Raw genomic sequence first — 16,129 nt, 5'->3', positions numbered from 1 at the left:
TAGACTGACCAGCACAGTGCTCCAACAGCACAGTGCTCCAAATGCTCTGCTGTGTTTGTCACAGGCTAAACAAGGAGTGAGCCTCCAGGAAAGATTCAACATCTTTGTATGCTAACTGCAACAGCGAAGTGCTTTTACAAATTATTTTCCATTAAAGGGACAAAAGTTATTCGTAACTGAAGTCACAAAATTTAACTCTGATTGTAGAGTTTCAGACCAGGTGAGATCCCATGAACATCCTCATCTCAGCTGTGTAACTTTATTTTCATGTTCATGTAAATTTCAGGCAAGAAACTAAACATGTCTAGATCTGGGCTATTAAAATAGCTGAAGTCACGGAGTTGTTCATGCTCCCAGAAAAGGCATGCAAACATAATTTGCAAAAAGATGTCACATGTGGCCCCATCTTACAATACTCATTTAGCTCAATTAAATGTAGCAAGCTAGTAAATAATAAAAGGAACAATAAGCAACTTTGATAGGAATAGCAGCATTTCCATATAATAAAAAAGACATTTTATATGAAAACACGACTTGCTACTCATTGTCATAAAAAAAAAAAAAGATCACAACAGCAAGAGCAACACTTAATAACTGTTTTCCATTGCTATTGTGCAGCTTTGTAAGCTAAAAGGAAGGTACAACGATACCTTTAGTTGCCTATGCATGCATAGAAAATGAAGTCTACAAAGTGCATAAAAAAATAAATATTCTTCTCATCTAAGTCCATTTCATAGCTTAGAAAAACAGTGATAAAAATCAATAGCTCTGAGAGCTAAATTAGTACCTTCTACCACCTAAGCACAAAGAGACCACACTAAAGATCCTGAAGTATTGCTGTCCTTTCAAACTGGGAAATACTGATTATTAAGTTGTTTGGTATGTTTGTAAGTGTGCACATGTGCACCCATGAGAAAGAGAAAGCTTGCTTTTTCTCAGGGATGCTCCTCAAGAACTCACAGACTCCCTGGAAAACAGGTTTCATGGTAGAACTGAATTTAGGGTCGAATGAAAGCACCTCACTTCTATCTCCAGGGCAGCCTTGAAGTCTGTTTTTCTCAAATGAAAACCACTATGCCATCCCCAGGACAAGTCCCTTGGTCTCTTGACCTTCTTCCCCAAGCTTCTTGATTCAAATCAGTGCTGAAAGGACTCCTGAGTATCTGTTTGTCTAGCAGTCCCAAAGCCACTAGTACATGAATAGTTCATTATTAGACACTGCAAAATCTCCCAGCAAACATTTGTTCAGGGTCCTGGGCTAGAATAACTTCTGTGCAGCCAAGTGTTAAATAACAACGCTGCTGTGAGCATCCCTATGCCTTCTGGCATCTGCTCCCCTCTCCTTCCAAGCCAGGGAAGCTGCCGTGAGACCAAGCAGCAGGGCTCCTGCTCAGCCCTGAACTGGAGGAACTGGAGCAGCACAGACCCACTTAGCGTGGTGAACTGCTGAAGGAGCTGAGCCTCCAGACATCTAAACATGTTTTCAATGGGTTGGCTTTCAAATGGTTCAGCCTGACGGACCAGCTCAGTGTGCAACCACACAGGCATCAGAACCAACACAAGGTCTGAGAGGTACTGTGCAGCCCAGGGCGGAGGGGGGGAGAAAGAACTACCGCAGCATGTGCTTAGATCAGGTAAGCTATGGAGCCTTGCCTTTAGCAAGAATCTAAGTTACACTTAGTGCTCTAGTAAGTATTCCAGGACAAATGCTGCCACCATTTTTAACTTTTTTTTTCCCCTGTATTTTTTCATACTCACATGCTTAGCTGTTCCTCTCAAACCAATACTCCAAGTTTCAAGTTAAAAATACATAGCACATCCTCTCCAAGCAGGGGAAGAACTAACCAAGACAAGACAGTCTAGTTACATTAATTTCCTTGCCCCATTTACTCACTTTATGATCTTCTCCAGTCTTCCCCACACTGAAAAGGCTTCCTACCTGCACACCACACAGGCCACACTTCAAGTTTTGCTTTGACTTGGCAGCCACAACAACTGGAACACACGCATATGATACACGACTCATATCTATGCCAACAGAATATGTTCTTACTTTTGCTGAGTATCACATCCTCTTATTTCACTTTCACTCACACTGCTGTTCTTGTGCAACTGTATGCTCATTTTTAACCTCTTTTGTCAGCTCTTGAAATAAGGACCTTTCCAGGAAACAGTAAGAAGCTCAAACTGTAAAGTAACGGGAATCTGGGGGTTTCGTAGTACACACTATGTTACTGTGTTTTCACAAGGATTTTCGGAGTTTTCATTGCACTGGCAGTGGTAAATAAAAAAAAAAAAAAATCCATGTAGGGATTTGCTAAAGTCAGAAATTATTCCCATTTCTGAAGATCATCCCCTACATTCTGTCATCAACGTAATTCAGACAATACAGAATTTTTAAACATCACTAAAAGGCTGAAAAAGGATTTTCAAAAGAGTATCTTCCACTTTCAGTTCTTTCCACTTATCTTTTGCTTTTACATCAGCATTAACTTGTTATCTGGACACCCCTTGAGTATCTCATATGCTGAACATAAAGCCTGTGTAACTTTATCTGTCAGCTTGTTAGGAATTACTTTAAATGGATTCATTTGATTACATTAGCCGAGCTCCAAGTCCACTAATTAATAAAATCATTAGCACTTATTTCAGTGATGTCAGAATAGGGGCCGGTGGGGAGGTGTGTGGGGGGGTTGGATGTACACCTTTCCTTTACTTGCAGATGTTTTTTCAGCATTTGTCATCATAGTGCCTGGCTGTTCCACAGACTATTATGAAACCTTCCGTGCTGGCACAGCCTGTAAGGGTATTTCTCTGTGATATAATACATCTTCCACATATACTGTCCAAAGCTGTGTCTACATTAAAGAACCCAGAGCACTCAGCAGCAGCACAGTTCTGCTTTACACAGGAATGAATATGAATGATAACTGAGCTCCACAAAATATACCCTGTGCTCTCAGCCAAAAAGGAATAGAAAAGTCCCACTTAAACACTGGCGTTAGAACCACACAGTGAATATGCACATCTGTGAGTATCTGTATTGTAGGCATGGTGGACAACAGAACACATAGAACTGCAGGTCCCTTAGCACCCTGATTTGCTAGAAACCTCCTCTGGAGATGATGAGAATCTACACTTATAATGTTGTTTTCAATTCAGTCTTAGTTTAAACTTTGACACTTAGCTCAAATTCACAACTCAAAACATAGCTCAGACACAGAATTCAACTGTTGTGAGGAACGCCTGAACTTTTCCACTCTGCTTTAGAACTCCCAGAATGAATTTGGTTTGTTCTATTTAGGCTCTAGTCATTTTTATTTCTGTTCCTGGTCCCCGTGTTTGCACATACAATTCATTCTAGCTGCTGTATACTGTAAGTAAGAGGAATCTTTAAGGTGACAACCACTTCAGTTAGATTTACACCTATGGTTCCGTTTTGATTGTATGATGGTTTCTTTCTTGTTGTTTTTTGAATTTGTATGCGCCATTCTTATACAATGCACTGGCAACCCCCCCATCTGCCTGTTCCCCCACCCCAACTCTAGCAGCTTTTGGGCCCGCTAACCATTTGCCAGAGAAATGCATTCCAGCGACAGTGTTGCCCAGGCAATCCTCACCAACCTCGCTTCAAATTGGCCCCGGCTAGACAGAGGTGCCACTGACAGATAAGGGGAGACCTGAAGGGAAACGGAGTCAGAGGCAAGTGGCGAAAGTCCACATGAAGACTCTTTATTAATTCTGATGTACAGGGAAAAAAATAACAAACAATAATAATGTTCTAAATGTCAAAAAACATACATGAGTTATGACAAAACACTATTTTAGTCACACACAAAACCTTTCTGCACATCAGCTGAAGGCCACATAATACCTTGTGCAGCATGGATGATAGCTGCTTATCAGTACCACCAAACAAAGGAGTTTCATCTAGGTTTACATGCAGGGTGAATAAACTGCATTCAGTCCCTATGCTGCACAGTTTGATGGTTGTAAAAGCAATAATTCCTCAATGAACAAAAACACCTTAAACATTTAATGAAGAAGAACAAAAGAAAAAAGGAAAAGCAAAAGAACATGAGTACAAACCTAATAAAACAAACAAGACTCCTAATTTAGTACAGCAGCACACATGCACAGCTTTTACATTTACAGCTCTCATTTTTGGATAGTTTAACAGTGAAAGACGGGAAAACTGTTAATCAGAAATGACCAGCAGCTATAAATGACCAAGGGCTATAGGCACACTAGCTACTAAACTTGCTTTCTCGTTTTGTGAAAACTGCATCGATCTTCCTATTAACAAATGGAACAGCAGTGCCGTTCCTGAGCGGTTTGTATGAGTCATTTTCTTGAAACTGCTCTGTAAAGCACATGACTGCAACACTACAAAGGCACTCGGGCCAGGCCAGCAGAAATCCTGGCTACACTCACGTGAGTATGCTGGCAATAACGACAAAATAAACTCAATCTCTGCCGAGATTTTATTGGTACAGTACTACAGCTGAATACAGAACCTATTCCAACACGAACATAGTTTCCATCACATCACAGCACGAACAGGAATCAGTTTTTACTCAGACTAATAAGATGTTTCATAGTTGAGACGAATTAAGCTGTCTCCAGTAACCTCCACACAAGCAATCTGGGTTGCCTAAAATCAACATTATCTGGACACAAACAATAATGCAGAGGGGAAAAAAAAAGCCATCTGACATTGTGATTTAAGCACAACGGGTGAGCCAGCACTGCAGAGTGAATCCTGACACTTGAAACGGAATCTTCCAGAGTCAAGGAGTCCAGCCAGCAGCCAAGAATAATATTTCAGCGGTTCAGCCGATACTGCTGTAACCATGGCCTAGAGGGGTTTCCATGGCCATAACCACAGGAGTAACTGCACATTCAGTTGAAAATAGTAAAAGCAGACATTTAAAAATCCATAGCTTGTAGACATCTTAAAACTAATTTGAAGGAAGACACAGAGAAGCTTGGAAAACATACAGAAACTCCCGTGGAGCTTGCCCATCATCTCTTTATTCTGTTGAAGATACAACGACTTGAAATAAGAACTCTCACAGTAAGTAATTGCCCGCTTGAAAACAACTAAAGGAACAGCTTCAGAAAAGCTGAGCAGAGATGAGGGATCAGCAACACTAAGCTTGACAGGTTCCTCAGAGATGCAGCGGCAATGCACCCTCTGGTCGGGACCTTCTGAAGCACTGCTTACTGCGGTGTCCAGTGCTCAAAGCAAGAGGTGCTCTCATGCATTTCGCATGTGATTCCTATTTCTTCCCTGATGTAAAACACAGCATCAGGCACCATGCTACAAAGAAAGAAGCAGCCCTGCTGGTTCGAGCAGGTTTTTCCAAGCAAACAAACAAACCAACGAAAAACCACACCAGAAAACGTGCAACAGCCCACAGCTGCCGGGAGCAGGGGGTCACTGCTGAGGAGGAGCCGCGCAGCGCATTCAGCTTGCGAGATTTTCCCTGAAAAGAATGTCAATAAAAAGCGCTGCCAAGCGCGGTAGAAAAAACGTCCTGCTACGCACCGAGCCGCCGGAGCCGCCGCGCGGCCGTGGCGCTGCGGAGCGGCCCGCAGCGAGCAGCCCCGGCCCCCGGGCCGCCCGCAACCACGGCGCCGCTCGGTGCGGGCCGGCCCCTCCCGGGGCGCCCCCCGCGCCGTGGCACGGCCGCTGCCCGGCGCCGCTCCGCGCGAGCAGCCGCGTTAGGGAACGGCCCGCGCGGGGCGCTCCGCGGGCGCGGGGCGAGCGGGCCCGAGGCTGCGGCCCCGGGGCGGGGCGGGGCGGCGGCAGCCGGCGGGCAGCGAGCGGCCGGCGGGCGAGGGGCAGGGGCGGCGCCGATCCCGGGGCCGGCTCCGTCGCGGGGCGCCCCCCGGGGGAGCCGCTTCGCCACCCACCTTCTTCCGGGGCTGCCATTTCATCATATTTGTAGAGCGGGGACGGAGAGCATCAAGGTCGCGCTCGGGCGCCGGCGGCGAGCGCAGCGGGGCCGCAGCCCCCGCTCATGCTGCCCGGCCCCGCCGCCCGGCCCGCGCCGCCCGCGGGAGAGGAGCCGGCCCCGCCGCGCGGGCCACGGGAGCGGGGCTCTGCTCGGCCGGCCCCGCCGGCACCGCTCACGCCCGCGGCCCGCGCGGACCCGCAGCGCCCGGGCGCAGCGCGCGGCCGCCCAGCGCCGCGTGTGGGGCCAGACCCCGGCCCGGCCCGGCGCCGCCCACGGCCCCGCCACGCACGGGGGCGGAGAGGGGCGCGGGCTGCGGCGGAGCTCCCCCCCCCCCCCCCTGCCCGGGCCCGCCCCCCGGGCCCGCCCCCGGCAGACCCTCCCTCTCTGTCTCTCCCTCTCTCTGTCTCTCCCTCCCTCCCCCCCCCGTCCCACGGGGCGGTGCCGCGGCCCGGGCCCGCGCGCGGAGGCGGAATTGCTCCGGTAATTCCAACTGGGAATTATCTGCAGGCTGCCGCGGAATTACTTCTGGAATTTGGGATTCTCTGGAAAGGAAGCGACGACAAACGAAAGCGATACGGGCGGCGTCAGCACCCCGCATCCCCGCCGTGCGGGCACTCGGCGGCCGCCCCCGCAGCTCCGCGCCCCGCCCCGCGGGTGCCGGCAGCAGGAGGGCAGCGAGGCGCTGCCCCGCGGCCAGAGCGCCGGGCTCGGACACGCGGAGCTCCAGCAGGGGGGAGAAGTCACAGAACTGCCGCTAGCAGAGGCGCTGAGGGGATGCGCGCCACCTCCCTCCCAGCAGGGGCAGGACGCGCACACAGATCAGACGGCAGCTCCAGAACAAAGGACGCAACAGCACGGCAAGTGCTGGCGAGACAAGGAAAACAAGCCCCAGAGTTCAAAAAGACCCAAGTGCTTTCAGTCCTCTGCCGGCATAACAGGAGCCATTGGGCACGCAGACACTGACCCCTGGCTCAAAACGCCGCCGATCCGAGAGCTGCCGCAACCCAGCAGCAGCGAGGAGCACAAGGGGCAGGCGGCCTCCTGCAGCTCCCTCTGGCAATGCTGAAGATATAAAGTAATATTGCAGTAAAGAAAGTAAGTGCTCAGAATCAGACAGCGTCATTTACCATTGATGCTGTCAGAACGAAGCTTAATTTAATTCATGAACAGATTGCAAAATGTATTGTTTTGACACGATCAACAGGAGGTTTCTGAAATTCCTCCTGAGTAAAGATAATTAACAGGAAGGAAAGCAGGAGGTGTGCATACAAACTCATCACAGAAGGGAGCAAGCTGGTTGACTCAATCTTAATTCTTACTCCTTCAGTGATTGGCATTTCAGCTATATTTTTTCTCCTGCTTTAGAAAAAAAAAAATGTTGACACGATTTTCAAAGCCAGAGAAAATATCCAGAATAAAGGCACTATAAATGCCTGGTATCTGAAGAAATGGTAAACATTATTCACTCTTTCAAAATCAATTATCTGAATTCTTTACAATTAAAGAAAACACTATGGTTTTTTTTTGTTTGTTTGTTTTGTTTGTTTTGTTGTTGTTTGTTTTTTAAGTCTCTGTTTCTTTTCCCAGCTTGGAAGCTACTCAGTATGTAGTCATCTCCATTACCAGAAGGAAATTCTCACGTCCATTTCAAAGTGAATTGATTCATTTTCTCCAGTAAAATTCAAGTACTAGGGCTTTGTAAAGTTCAGTCTCAATCATTGGACACGTTGTGCATGAATACGAACGCAAAGGGGAAGACAATGTTGGTCCATCACAGTTAAACGCGTCTCAGTTCATTAACAGTGAAGTGGCTGAAAAGTAGCAATCAGCTTCTCCCTCCCCATCATCCTTGGCTCAAAATACTGCGTGTGTGTAGAGAGCCATGTGCCATCAGTCCCTGTATAGGACGATGCCTCATATGGCAGTAACCTATGATAGGCTCTGTGCATTTTCTCAGTAAGAAACAGTATTGCAAATTCATTGTGAGTGAATGGACCATACCTCTGGAGTCAGCAGAGTTTTCTCTTCCAAGCATACATCAGTAATGAATAAACATATTTTATCCCTTCCAATATTCAGGAGTGCATAGTAGTCATCATTTTGGTTGGTTAGCATAAAGTCTGCTAGGAAAATGATTAACTACACCCATACTTTTCTTTTGTTCCCTTTCCCTGATTTACTGGCATTTATAAAATTGGGACTGTGGAGATGACAGTCCAGTACATTGCACCAAATACCTGTCCATCTTCTCCTAAGGACTTAGAAGAAATTGGTGTGTAATTAAGAAATATCTGATATTAGATGCCATTCTTACAAATCAAAGAAAAAAAAAAATAAAGTGTCTTTTTCAGATTAATCTGTTTCAAGAAATTCCTCTTAGTCAAGAGAACTGCATCACCATAAAGTGGATTCATTAAGCTGGTGGGGCAAGGGAGGGAGCTGGCCATCCAAGGTGAATTTTCTGGGGACTGCAGGTGCCTGTCACTAATTACAAGTTATTCATTGGTACCCTGAAATGATCAAATATGTCAATACAAGATTAAGGCTAATCTTGTTATGATGCTGAATCCCCTCTCAAGTGCTGGCACCTGAACTAGAGCCTGTAGGGAATGGATTTCTGCACAGATCTCTCTTCCATGCTAGTCACAGGGAACAAGGGACATGGAATGGTCTGCTTTATTCCTTGTTACTCATCACCCAGACTTCTAGACACACTTTTTAAAGTATTTTCTTCATAAAGTAGGTCTAGTTTATAATGTTATTTGCCCAACACAGATCATTGACAAGCAGAAAGAGGTAGCAAAAGTTCCCACCAAAAATTTGCTTTCATTGCAGAAATGAACAAGACATACACATGCATTAAATATATATATATATATATATATATATATATATATATATATATATATATATATATGTATTCTTACAGGTCATATGCAAACGCATGTGTCAATTTTCCACCTCATTTGGGGCTTTTGCCCCCAGATAAGGCAGTTGTCTTTTAATGGACCAAGTCTTGCGATAAAACTCCATCCTTTCATCCCTTGTGAAACAAATGGGACTATACACTTCATGACTCCTTTTAGAATTACATGTCTTGTATTCCATGCTTTGTATCACAGAAAAGTGAACAGCATACTGCCCTGTTTCATCGTCTTTCCTTTCACAGCATAGCAAGAGACTCTTCTGGCATCTCCGTCGTCAATTTAAGTATTTATGCATGCATATCCACAAATAATAGATAGAGAAGCTGCAAGGAAATGAGCATTATCACAGATTGAGAAACAGCGAAGGCTTTGATGCTGTGTAGCTATGGTTCAGCAATAGCTAAAACACTGGTGTGCTATCAACACTATTTTGGTCACAAACCCAAAACAAAGTACTGTATGATCTGCTGTGAAGAACATCAACACCATCCCAAGCAAGCCCAGCACACTCAGTGCCCAACACCTTAACAAAGACTATGCATACAGAAAACAAATAGTTTACAGGTTTCCACATGAGGAACAAGAAAGAGTTCTGCCTACACCAGGGTGAGCCTCTTATTAACAGAATAGCCATTCAAACTCATCTGTAGCAGGGACAAAGAGCAACAAAATGTGGAGAAATAACTAAACTCACATGGTATGGCACCCTGATTCTTCAGAAGCACACAATTATGCTTAAATTTAAAATATTCAGAAATAAATCCGGGGGGGGGGCAAATCCATCTTTATTTGCATGGGAAAAGCTAATTATTTACTGAGGAAATTCCAGATCAAGAAGCTTAAGGATGAAGGTTTCAGTCACGAATAGAAATTTGCTGGCTAGTGCTGTTTTCTGAAGAGATGCATTATTTAAATGTCATGATGTGCTAGTAAAATATTTATGTGATAGTCTCACGGAAAAACATGTATTTCTATAGTTTATCGGGTAGGGAATATATTCTAAATTTTAACTGTATCGTACCAAGGAAGGTGGTTGCTTTCTATCTGTTCATTGTGACTGTTACTGGCCAAAGAAGCTTCAGCTGTGTCATTGTATGATTCTGACCAGAAAAAAGAACACACACATTTGGGACCTGGTTTTAATTACGACTTCCCCTTCCTTCCTTCCATAGCAAGCACAAGTACTGCTGCTATGGAGACAACTATAATTTGATCAAGACCAAATTGTAGGTGAAAAGAACTAGCCAGTGTTAAGAGCTTTTGCCTTTCTGCCCTTAAAACTGAGATTCTTGTAAACACCTTGCTGACTTCATTTTTTTTCCTAACACCTGCAAGCTGCAGACCCTGATTCTAGCAGACCTGGATTCTAGCTGTCAAGTGGCTTTGAGCACAGAAAAAAAAATAAACACCTAAGAGGAGGAGAATAGTAATATAAAACAGATGTTAAGGAAATTTGCTCTTTCTTTAGCAACACTGTTAATTTGATCAAAAAACTACAAATACAGCTTGACCTCATTCAGATGAGGCTTCCGGTTTAATCTGCACTGCTGTTTCAGACTGGACACAGGCAGAAGTAGCTTCCCCGCACTGGAAAAGCAGAAGCATCCTGTGCCTATGAAGTTCAGTTTTATGGGATTCTCCTTTTGTACAGATTAAGGTGATTAAATAAATAAAAACACACAAAAAAAATTACAAGTTACACTCTAGTTCTCCAAAGGGGCTGCAGGGTAAGGGGAAGGAGGAGAAAGAGGAGGAGGAATAGACAGAGAGGAGGGGCACACATGGGAAAGAAAACAAGCACGTCAGAGCAAGAGAGACCAAGCGAACGCATGGCACATTTGCCTGTCTGTGCACTGGTGTGGCACGGCCACACTGCTGTGCTTCACAGCACTGCACAATGCCTCCTCAGCCAGTGCTGATGGACCCAAAGGACTGGCAACAATGCTGTGCAGCCATCAGCAAGGATTAGATCAGCGAATTCACAGAAAGTGCTGCCAGGTCAAGGAGAGGAAGACCTCACGCATGGGGAATTTAGAAATAAGTATTTGTGAATATAAGTAGCTGAATTCACAGACAACCACAATTTTGTTCCATGTTCAAATATTCACAATATTCCCTTACATCTCCAAGAATTGTTCCCAAACGCTGCAGTTCTGTGAGGAAACGCTCCCATTTCACATGCTAGTGATTTCAGAGGATGGTTTTGTTCCTGCATGCAGAAGCTGCTCCTTCTCGTTGCCAAGCAACCCCAACTGTACTACAGGACGTGCATTTTAGCCATCAGCAGTTTAAACCATTACCGTTTATTGAAAAATACAAATTTTAGAATGAAAACAGACATGGCTAAACCAGAAAAGCATACTCTTATTTAGCACCTGGATCACTTTGTGGGAACCCTGGAGGCTGCAGTTTGTCCGTAAGCAATAAACCACAGAATCACTGAACAGCTGAGGTTGGAAGACACCTCTGGAGGTCATCTGCTCCAAACCCTGCTCAAGCAGGGCTATCAACAGCCAATTGCCCAGGAATATGTCCCAGCCGACTTTTGAGTATCTTCACAGAGGGAGACTCCACAACCTCTCTGGGCAACTTGTGCCAGTGCTTAGTCATCCTATCAGAAAAAAAGCGTTTCCTGACACCAGAGGAAGTCCTGTGTTTCAGCTCATTCCCGTTGCCTCTTGTCCTGGCACTGAGCACCACTGAAAAGAGCCTGGCTTGTTCCTCTTTGCACCTTCCCTTCATGTATTTATTGACACTGATGAGATCCCCCCAAACCTTCTCTTGCCTAGGCAGAGGAGTCCCGGCTCTCTCAGCCTTCCCTCACAGAGAGATGTTCCAGCCCCTCCGTGATCTTCACGGCACTTCGCTGGACTCTGTGCAATATGCCCACCTCTCCTGTACAGGGGAGCCCAGGACTGGTCCCAGCGCTCCAGGCACAGCCTCACCACCAGTGCTGAGCAGGGGGACCTGCTGGCAGCAGTGCCCGAATCACAGGAACACAGATGTCACCCAATCAGTAGGAATCACAGGAATACAGGTATCACGCATGAACAATAGGCTCATCTCTAGGCAGTGCTTGGAGGGATACCACTTCTGTTTAAATCATAAATAAAGTAATGAAAACATAAGTCCTATCCAGTGATGGCACATGACAGCTTTCCAATGAATAGCTGAATAGCAAAAAATGGGATACATGTAAACCCACAGATTACAGCACATGTTCTACCTAAAATGATGTCTTAACCTGAATATAAAGAGTTTGCCAACCACTTCAGAAGATTCGGAGTCTGTGCTTCTGATGGTAGAGAACACATGATGCAATGTGACCCCTTGGCAGAGTTAGACAAAGGGGGCAATGACTATGACCTTCTTTTATTTATGCCACTAGTGCTTACCAGTCAGGGCACATTCAAGTTAGATGTTACTTCAATAAATTAATTCCTGTCCAAAGTTCGTTTTTCCTCTGCTACAATTTACATCATATGTGCCTGTTATCCTGCCCTGTACTAAAAATAAATCGTATTTTGCTTGCATTTTTGCATTCAACAAATATGACACTTAATGAAGCCCCTTTAAATTAAGATATTATCTTCATGATTCTGGGATGCTCTAGCATCTACCATGGAGAAAACAACAGTATATACTTTTTGTCTTTGACAGATGGAAGTTCAGAAAAAACACATTTTTCTAAATGATCAGTATACAGAGATTATGTATGAACAAATTAGCATAAAGCCATCCATGAGGAAATAATAAAGTAGAGAGGTAAATTAGAAGAGGCAGGGGAACTTCATCTATGGACAAGGTCACATTAGTCCAGCTGCAATATAACCCTATCCTGCTACCTTGCATATCTAAGAACGAATAGGTCTTCAATTACCAAAAAACGCAACAATTTCATCTTCAAGGTTGATACAAAAAAGGTAAGAAGTATATATATATTTTTAAAAAAAGGTAAGCTTTAAAGTTTAGAGAAGCCATGATCTCTTTTGCATAAGTCAACTTTCTGATGTTATTCTTCTGTTGATCAACAAGTGATATAAATTATTGCTTTTATTTCCCACAATTCTAATGAACCCCCTTAGCCTGCTTCTTGTAGTACAACTTAAACATATTTGTGTTAATTCTTTCCAGGGAATCCAGCTTCAACTTAAGTTCATTTATATGCAGAGTAGTGAGATTGATAAGCATCTTACTCTTCACTGTATGATGATGCTTGGACTAAAGTTCTGAGACAAACATTTGCTAGAGGAGGAAGAGATTTAAAAAAGGGGTTGTGTAAAAATGAAGGAATTCTGTGCCTGAACATGAAAAAACACCAAACAGGAAAGCAGACAGCTGTTGTACCTTCAAAGGTACAGCTGCAAACACCAGCAGTGTAGCAATACAGATCCACAAATATTCTAGAAGAATGAAAACAACTACCCAACCCCTAGCAATGTTCCAAGTGTGAACATTTTTAATTATAGTTTGAAATCATATGCTTGCATAGACACTGCTCCCAAAGGGGTGAATTCCAGACATATCTGAAAATGACAAGAATAAACTGAAAAATAAAATGAATTAAATGAGCCAAATTGCCAGCATATAATCCCAAATATTGTGTAATGCTAACACACCTTGGGAGATGAGGGAAAAACAGAGAGCTATAGGAAAGAAGAATGAACTTGAGGAATTCCTTTGCTAGTAAGAAGAACCTTAGCATGTTACTGAGCAAGACAAAGATAATTATACAAAAAGAAGCAACACTACAGAAGAGCAAGAATACTGTGTTCACTAATCAGTGTTTTAGAACAGAGTAAGTTTTAATAAGGTCATGAATTATGAAAAGCTAGAAAGGAAAATGAAGGGATCATTTGAAGAGAATAGTCACGAACATTAAGGTGGGTGGAGAAAGAATAACTGCAGTAATTAATTTCCTTTAAAAAACGCAACTAGCTGCATAGTGAAACGAAACATCTAATTTACCAATAGCCACAAGAGGCAAGGTCAAACAAAACTGTATTTCTTCACTAGTGCTCCACCAAGTTCAGCCTTTTATATGCTGCTGAAGAAAATTATGTATCAAGCCTCAACCTACTCAGAGACCATCTCTTTTGTGGGTACATGTTTCAATAAGGTGTCCTGAAGAAATATTTTCAAAGTGTTTGCCACTGTGGGAAAGGACAAAGAAGTCTGAAGCAGACAGGGCCAGTTTGCGAAGCAACCTATCTCATGGCTCTGTACATCAAATATTGCCTAAGAAATGGTCAATTTCCTAAGTGTACAAAGTCCAACACAAACTGCTTTAACAAATACCTTTTCTGGAGCTTACAGAGGGAGGAAGTTACAGAGTTTTGTGATGCTGCATAGTTCATCCTGCTTTTCAGGACACAGAACTTTAGAGAACTGCAATGCTCAACTTAAAATTCTTTTTTTATTATTTTTATTTTCCTCTGAAAAGGCTACATAATAAAACTATTGTATTGTAAAGGATCTGTTTTGTCTATTCAAAAATTCTCTTCTACACAGTGGAAATGGAAGCATGTTACAACACCTATCTTACTCCTGAGCCCTGAGATTTTCTAGAAAAGATCCTGTAACAGTCAGAAACAGCACTTATAACTCTCTAAGGAGTCTTCTACTGATTTACAATGACAGACAGTTCTACTGCTGAACTTTCTTGTAAAATGTAGAAGAGGAATTTCATTTGTGTCTGTTCATATTTTCAGTTGGGAATACATGAATAAGATATGTGACACAATTCATCCATATTCAGTATCATCTTTTCACCAAACCATAGTGTGTTGAAGCTATACAGCAGCCCTCTTCTATGCTACAGCACTGAGAAATGAAGAAAGGAATAAACCTACCTTCTGTACAATGACAGAGTTTCTACAGATAGACAGCCAACAAGCGCTCTCAGAAAAAAATCAGATAAATCTTCAGATGGATGTTCAAAGAGCAGTTATTTCTTTAGGCTCTAGTTATGTGAAAAATAACTTCATTGTCACATCTGAGATAATTTTATAAGAAACAATCCTGATGTGCTATAAAACTATACATCATTGCTGAAATCACTGGAGCAGGGACAACTTGCACCCTGAGGGTGTATATATAAAACTCTTGCTGCTGGGGAAGTATATCCAAATGGAGGTTTAACTCATGCTGTCCTCATTACTGACACGACTGTCAGCTCAGACATTTTCACAGTATTTACAGCAAGCAAACCTGTCTAACCCTATGGGGTGCAGTGCATCCCAGCTCTCACAGAGCCCATTCTTTCCAGAAGGAATATTTCTCTCGGATGAGTAAATATAGGTGTAGTCTACTGCATTCACCATCATGATGAAGTGTTGATGATATGTTTTTATGTAACTTCACTACTTTTGACTGTAAGCTTAGAAGAGCTCATCAAAATAAGAACCTAAATAGCCAGCGACCATGTCAAGATGCAATTAGTTTTGCTCTAAAATGGACAGGCCAGCATGCTACATCACAGAACCTGTATTCAGAACCTGACCTGCAATGTCATTTTTCAGCATAAAGTTGTGAGAGCATTTAAGAATAACTAGGTCAATTGTATCAATTGTTTACTACTATTTTTGCAATCAGTCTCTTTTCTTACTAAATATTTATGTTGGGTTCTTCACAGAGAGGGTGGTTGCACACTGGAACAGGCTCCCCAGGGAAGTGGTCACTGCACCGAGCCTGTCTGAATTTAAGAAAAGATTGGACTGTGCACTTAGTCACATGGTCTGAACTTTTGGGTAGACCTGTGCGGTGTCAAGAGTTGGACTTGATGATCCTTAAGGGTCCCTTCCAACTCAGGATATTCTATGATTCTATGATTTATTTTAACAGGCGATCCCATTGCAGACTCAAAAGCACAAACTCATGCTTGAAGAGTCATGTGCACTCATTTTTACCTCCCCGTTTCTCCAACACACATTTTCCAATTAAAAAAAAAAATGATATTACCAGTGGATGCCCCTGAAACAGGGGCTCTTCACACATGCACAGAGCAAATAGAAAAGAGTAAGTATTGTTATATGATTCCCCATAACATCTGTGCAGACACGTCTAAAATCCTCAGAATAAGGCCTACTACTTGTGGCCACAGCAGAATTCAGAGCCCAGGCTCCACAACCCATTCCATGTACAGCCTCTGCTTTGACTATCAGCCAGGAATGCTTAATGTGAATTAAAAACAGTCACTCTCATGTAAACATCGTAAGAACTAACAAGCAATTCCATTCT

The 16,129-nt window shown here is 43.5% G+C and overlaps 1 protein-coding gene and 1 long non-coding RNA gene across 5 annotated transcripts in view; one reads left to right on the top strand and one right to left on the bottom strand.

The window, feature by feature from the left end:
• The window catches only part of TTC28 (tetratricopeptide repeat domain 28), a 154,901-nt gene that overhangs the window by 102,469 nt on the left and 36,303 nt on the right, over positions 1 to 16,129 (bottom strand). The window contains exon 1 of one of the 4 annotated variants that reach the window (XM_068654148.1): positions 5,920 to 6,139. The exons of the other annotated variants lie outside the window; for them this stretch is intronic. Coding sequence (XP_068510249.1) covers positions 5,920 to 5,946 — 27 coding nt within the window. The 5' untranslated portion in view covers positions 5,947 to 6,139. Of the gene's footprint in view, positions 1 to 5,919; positions 6,140 to 16,129 lie in introns of those variants that run through there. 4 annotated transcript variants of the gene reach the window in all.
• LOC137841356 (uncharacterized) lies at positions 6,366 to 8,037 on the top strand. The gene is made up of 2 exons (XR_011088584.1): positions 6,366 to 7,058; positions 7,551 to 8,037. It is a non-coding gene; the product is annotated as an uncharacterized lncRNA (long non-coding RNA).

This window comes from Anas acuta, chromosome 17, assembly GCF_963932015.1.
Source record: "Anas acuta chromosome 17, bAnaAcu1.1, whole genome shotgun sequence".
Taxonomy (NCBI): domain Eukaryota; kingdom Metazoa; phylum Chordata; class Aves; order Anseriformes; family Anatidae; genus Anas; species Anas acuta.
Note: the sequence above shows the minus strand (reverse complement) of the source record. Positions and strands in the feature narration are given on the sequence as shown.